Source organism: Lissotriton helveticus, chromosome 9, assembly GCF_964261635.1.
Source record: "Lissotriton helveticus chromosome 9, aLisHel1.1, whole genome shotgun sequence".
Lineage (NCBI taxonomy): Eukaryota > Metazoa > Chordata > Amphibia > Caudata > Salamandridae > Lissotriton > Lissotriton helveticus.
In genome coordinates, this window is record NC_136070.1 from 633,731,360 (window position 1) to 633,737,202 (window position 5,843).

At 45.8% G+C, this 5,843-nt stretch overlaps 1 protein-coding gene across 2 annotated transcripts; it reads right to left on the bottom strand.

The window, feature by feature from the left end:
• Positions 1-1,331: 1,331 nt before the first annotated feature.
• On the bottom strand, positions 1,332-4,384 carry LOC144782886 (protein mago nashi homolog 2-like). 2 transcript variants are annotated; one of them, XM_078662139.1, is made up of 2 exons: positions 4,210-4,384; positions 1,332-1,693 (listed from the first exon to the last, which is right to left on the bottom strand). In XM_078662139.1, exons 1-2 carry the CDS (start codon positions 4,332-4,334, stop codon positions 1,369-1,371), a joined length of 450 nt encoding a protein of 149 aa, XP_078518265.1. In that variant the 5' UTR covers positions 4,335-4,384; the 3' UTR covers positions 1,332-1,368. The 2 variants fall into 2 exon arrangements, with proteins under 2 accessions (XP_078518265.1, XP_078518264.1); XM_078662138.1 differs by lacking the exon at positions 4,210-4,384 and having other exon boundaries at positions 1,332-1,677.
• Positions 4,385-5,843: the final 1,459 nt, after the last annotated feature.

The window sequence follows — 5,843 nt, forward strand, 5'->3', positions numbered from 1 at the left end:
AATAAAGATATATAAAAATAAAAAAATACAGACAAGGAGACTGATTGGGGAAAGAAAGGAAACCCAACCAGAAATGTTCCGCTCCCTGGACAAATAGAATACACGCAAAGTATATCTGGTCTCTAAATAGGAAGGGAGGAACAAGTCTGTAGGAATATGCTTTTCTTAGGACAAAAACCCTCACTCACCCAAAGTGCTTCATCATTGGGTTACCTCCTCACACCAGGGCTGCAGGGTACTGGTGTGGGCTACAACCCTCCAATGGAGTGGAGCAGAGGTGTTTTAGATCAGATGAGCAGTAGGTTAGGTTCGGAGTGAGGGGCACAGTGCAAGCAAAAAGAAAATGTGATATGGTTAAAACTATCTCCTGGTCGGCTAGGTAACAGCTTTATTCTGGTGCCCCGGGTGGATAGGATTAAAAACAGGGGGGACAGGGGTTTGGAAAAAATACCCTTATACACAGTTAACATGTTTCTGCCCAGGGAAGACCCAATTAAGGGTTCTAAGGCATTCGTCAGGAGGACAGGAATCCTGTCACTCTGTGAATAATGTATAAACAATACCGTCCTCATACAGGTAAGCCAGAATTTACAAGTACACCGTCGTTCTGAAGGGTGAAAAACAAGTGGATTAAAAGAAGCATTTGGACAACATGTTAGCAATATATAACACATATTCCTGAGGTGAAATGTGCATGGTCCTGTCAAATAGTGCAACGAGTACCCATCACCAATTAGGATGCTCATATGGGAGCAGGGATGAAGGTAATCTTACCCATAAGGAGATTGTACATTTCACTTTCAAGCCCAAAAGAAGCCAAACCGCAAAGTGGCATGATTCAAATAAAGAAAGTTACACCAAGCAATTAAAACAAGAGCTAAAATCAGCGGGGAACAAAGTAACCACAAGAGGGCGAAAATATGATATATGTGTTCCTTTTAATGAAAATCCGATGAAACTGAAGCTCTAGGGGTCCAGGTTGAAGACCTAACCCCAGCCAGTCAATTGTACACAGGGGCAACGTTAGTACTGCAAGATAAGACAAGTGTATGGCCACTATGTGTGTGTCAGTGCATAGAGCGAGTACTTCAAAATACTCATAAATAAAGTTATGTATAAAATTGCTACACTGACAACCATAGCGTGGTATGGTTATACCGAGAAAGCTCACACTACAAAATAATCATCTGGCCACTGTACATGTTTTTTTTTCTCGGTTTCACCAGTATTTTATTAAAGGATTAATTTGGGGTTTGTATAAAAAATTCGAAAACATACATAAAAGTCTTTAGACCGGCAAACAGAAAAAATAAAAGTAAATCCCAGCCCACCCTACAACAACATAAAATTATAGCATTTACATAATATTTAGATTGGTTTGATCTTGAAGGGTAAGCCAATTAAACTGAAGACTAGACATTTGAGGTCCTGCACCAGGTAGTAAAATACTCGCAAGCCTTCTGGATCCTTTGATTGATTTACATCAATAAGGGAGCCAATGTTTGAGGTGGTGAAAGAAATGTGTTCATCTCCAATCACAATTTCGAGCTCCTGCCGTCCTACTCTGTCAGGTGGTGGCCACAGGGCACCATCTTCCTTTGTAATTTCACTGTCATCAATAATTCGCTTTAGTTCTCCCATAACACTTTGATGTACAAAGGCCTCTTTTCTGATCATGACATAATTTTTAGGTCTCGGCTAAGCGCGCCGAAGCGCGTTCTCGCCGAGAACCTTTTGTCGCCGTGTCTGCTTCCCAGGAGACAATCCTGGCCGCGCGCATCGCCTTGGAGGCGATTTGAAACTGTCACGCGCACGTGAGCGCGCGCGCGCTTTGGCCAGCCGCTGTCTCCTGAGAAGCACGAAACACCACACACGCATGCGCATACACACAGACACACACACGAGCGCCCATGCACGCACACACATACATACAGAGACACACCCCCCCGCACACATACACACACGCGCGCACACACACACGAGTGCACCCAGCCCCCCCCCGCCATCGCACACATGCATACACACACAAGCACACACACACGAGTGCACCGAGACCCCCCCAGCCCTTTTCAACTTACCGGGCCAATTTTGGGGGACTCCGCTCTCCGCACGTGGCTGGCACCGGGCATGTGCAACACTTGCGCAACCTCCTTCTGGTGGCCCCGGGGCTCTCCACCGCTCACAGGAGCCCCGGGCCGCGAGAGGCTTTCACTCCGCCTGCCTCCTCTTCCGGTCCGGACGCGGCCCCGCCCCCGTCAGAGGCGACTTTGCCTGACTTCCGGTGAGGCTGCGCATCGTTCATGGTGCTTCAACTCTGTACCTTCAAAATACCCCCTCATTCTCCCTCCCATTGTCCGTGCCTTCCCCACCCACGCGCCCTTGTTTTTTTTTTATGTGCTGCGTTTTTCGGTCGGCTGAACATTGCATTGTGGAACACAAACCGAAGTGTAAGGTGATACAAAGTGCCAGGGTGTATTTCCTCTTTTCTTTATCCCCGCTTGGTTGCACAATGTCGCTCGTCTCCGAATATTTACACCACACTGTAATCCACGAGGCATCCCGACTAATCCATTCACTAAAGTCATCGGCGCTCCAGACTGCGAGCAAGTTCACTCGCTATTATTGTAATGCAAATAATACGGATTTGTCTGTTACCTATGCACGCCCTAGCTATACAGTCTACTTTTGGGTAATGCAATTCGTCTGTCTGGAGCTAAACAAATGTTCCTTCTAAGTGGCCCGCTTCACCGCTGAATCTTAGCAAGGAAAACCCTCAATACGAGACATCTTATCCATACAAAGGGCTTAGCAAAGGGTTGCAAACCGTCTAATGAACCTGCTGGCGGGGGTTAATTGGTGAGTTTTATTTTCCTTTATTTCACGACTGGAAAGGCCTCAAAATAAAGTTGAAATTCTGTACAGCGACGTAGTCAGGGAAGGAAGCTGGAATGTATTGCTCATGCCACCCGCTTACAGGTATTTCACAAAGTGACTTTATTGGTGTGGCTAGGGTACGTCTGAAATACTAACACTTGGTACCTCTGCTTGTACTGACAACTGATGTACAGCCCGGGCTTGATACAGTCATCACAACATAGGAATCTGCAAAGAAGGGCCGGTTTGATCATGACTGTATCTCTTTTAATATTCTATGTTGGCCGTTATGCTTAAAGGAGTCCGGGTTTTCCTATTAACTTCAAGATAGGAAATGTACATCATTTTTCTGGGAGTTAAGTGCACTCGATGGAAAACCCCACTTCAGCTGACATGTCTAGCCCATTCACGCTTTGCCTCGTTTTTTTTTAAACACAAAATCGTTGAATTTTCTTAGCGGATAACGTATCATGTCGTTTTATAATTAGCAGTCAGTATTTATGAGGCATTACCATGTATATTAGACATACTTAAAAGCTCCCTTTAAATAAAAAAATAAAAAACAGAAAACCTTCATTGCCATTGAACCGACGTACATTCATAAAAAGTAAAAACAGACTAAATGTGGCACACTATTTATAAGGAATGCATTTCACGTCATCCTCACCAGCTCTCTTTCAGCAGCATCCCCACTCACGGCTCTCCAAAAGACATATACATAGAAAGTAGCTCAGGAAAATTATTTGACACATACTGTGCGGCCGCACGAGCAATCAGCCTTTTATAGTCAGCGCAGCCGCGAACCTGTGCTTAGCCACAGGTTGAGTGCGGCCACTTCCGGAGCTCACACGGATGTCTGGAAGGGCCTGCCAACCAGACGCCATCACCACTGCAAGGGCCCCTTTTCTCAAACAGATGCGGACTATATTACATTTGACATGAGGAGCATCTCTTGATTCCACCTTTCAAATTTTCGGCAAAACATTTCTCACTGTCCTTCACAAAGTTGACGTTTTCGGCAGCATGATAGGAAACATGTCACGTCGGCTGCTTTTCAAGACCTTGTCAGAGTGGTTAGCACCAGTTCTGTCATCTTCACTCTCCTCACACTCTCCCATCTTGAGCCATGTCACAATGGATAATTGTTCTAATGTTTTTGTCAAATTTCAAATATTATCACACAGATGCACATCTTTGGCAGTGCTGGTTATGTTAATTTTTATGCTGCTCATCTTCCCAGGAGCAGGAATACATTAAGTTATGTTAAAAAAAATGTCATGAGCAATGCCAATAGCTCTATCTTTAATAATGGCGAGACCATTGCATTGTAAATGCTTGTTGTAATTGCTGTTGTTGGCATATCTTAATTTACCATCTGGCCGAAACTCAAACTCAAGGAACTCGTGACCGAACTTTCCCTTATGGCCCACGTAGTATCGCAGGTAGAAGTCGCTCCCCATAGCCACCACTCTCAGACTCGCAAGTGGAGCAGCCCCGCCGGCAGAGCACGCATAGGCAGCAGAGGGCGCAGTATACTGACCGCCACTGTACATGTTGATGCAAAGCCATGGAGAAATATGTTTAGGATGTATACAACAATGGGCTGGACAATGCAGGTCAATTGCATTATCAAAAGACGGAAACCGACCCCCGCAACGTAACTCGAGGCCACAAGTAATCAAAGCCTCGTCTGCCCAGACTGAGGGGTGAGGGGACCGCGTTGCGGTCTCAGTCATGTAGTACCTCGTCAGCCAAAAAACAGTTCTCATACCAATTAAAGAAGAGTGTAACGGCCCCACACACGTCTTTCTCGTCTACTGGAACTCCTAATGGCGTGCCCAGCGAGAGTGAAGCAAACACACCAGGCACATCATTATAATTGGGCCAAAGTGATTGGAGATACATGACGAGGCACGGCCATGGCACCAAGGATCATAGGAATTGTAGTGTTGGGAAGACTTCTGTGAAATGAGCAGGTTGCTGCATCAGGCTCACAACCATTCAGGTCACAACCACAATCGGAGAGAGGGGATGGCCATGGTTATGGTATTGGTACCCAGTACAAAGTGTGGTGTCCATTATGAAAAACACAAGCATAGAGTACAGGTGCCATTGAAGGTAAATGTTAAGACTCCTCTAGCCATATTGGGAGTGAATGAGTATCTATTGTGTAAGATGGTGTACAATGAGGCTCCAACAGTACCTCAGGATGGGGGGTGAGTCATCAGTGGGGGGAGGGTTCATATGCTTAATTGCTGTAGTGCTAGGTGGGAGATTATTCTACAAGAGGGAGCTCATGGTTGTGCATGTCTTGATTTGACAGTAGGAGAACAGGCTTGCTTACAAAGTGGTCCACAGAATGCCGTCATTCCTACCCCATAGATTGCTTTCAAGTCTGAAAATCCAACATGGTTCCCTTTGGAACAACAAAGTGTCCAAATTCCCCACCTGTGCAGTCTAATAAGGTTTATCCAACACCGCCCATCTAAACAGTTTCACTAAGGGTTGCCTGGACTCAGTGCACAGTGCCTCACCATAGGTGGGAACTATATACTGAGCCAGCCTCCTACAGGGACTCGTGGGTAACCTGTAATAAATGATGATAGATCAGCAGGACCAATGGAGAATACAAGACACTCTTACCCACTTTATGAGATAGCCTCTGCCGGTTGTATGGCATTACAACGCGGGCTTTTACCCTGCATGCCATTACAACGCTGTTTTTACAAGGCAAGTCGTTACAACGGCTTGCGTTGGGGGGCGCTGCATAGTGGAATAGTTTAATTTTCTATTCCAACTCCAGCCCTTGTTGACAGTAGGGAAGGTGATGGAATAGAAAATTAAACTATTCCCTATCCTACAGCGCCCTCCAGCGCAAGTCATTGTAACGACGTGCGTTGTAATAGCAGCGTTGTAATAGCAGTGCGGGGTAATGCCCGCGTTGTTATGGATGTTTCCCCCTCTGCCAA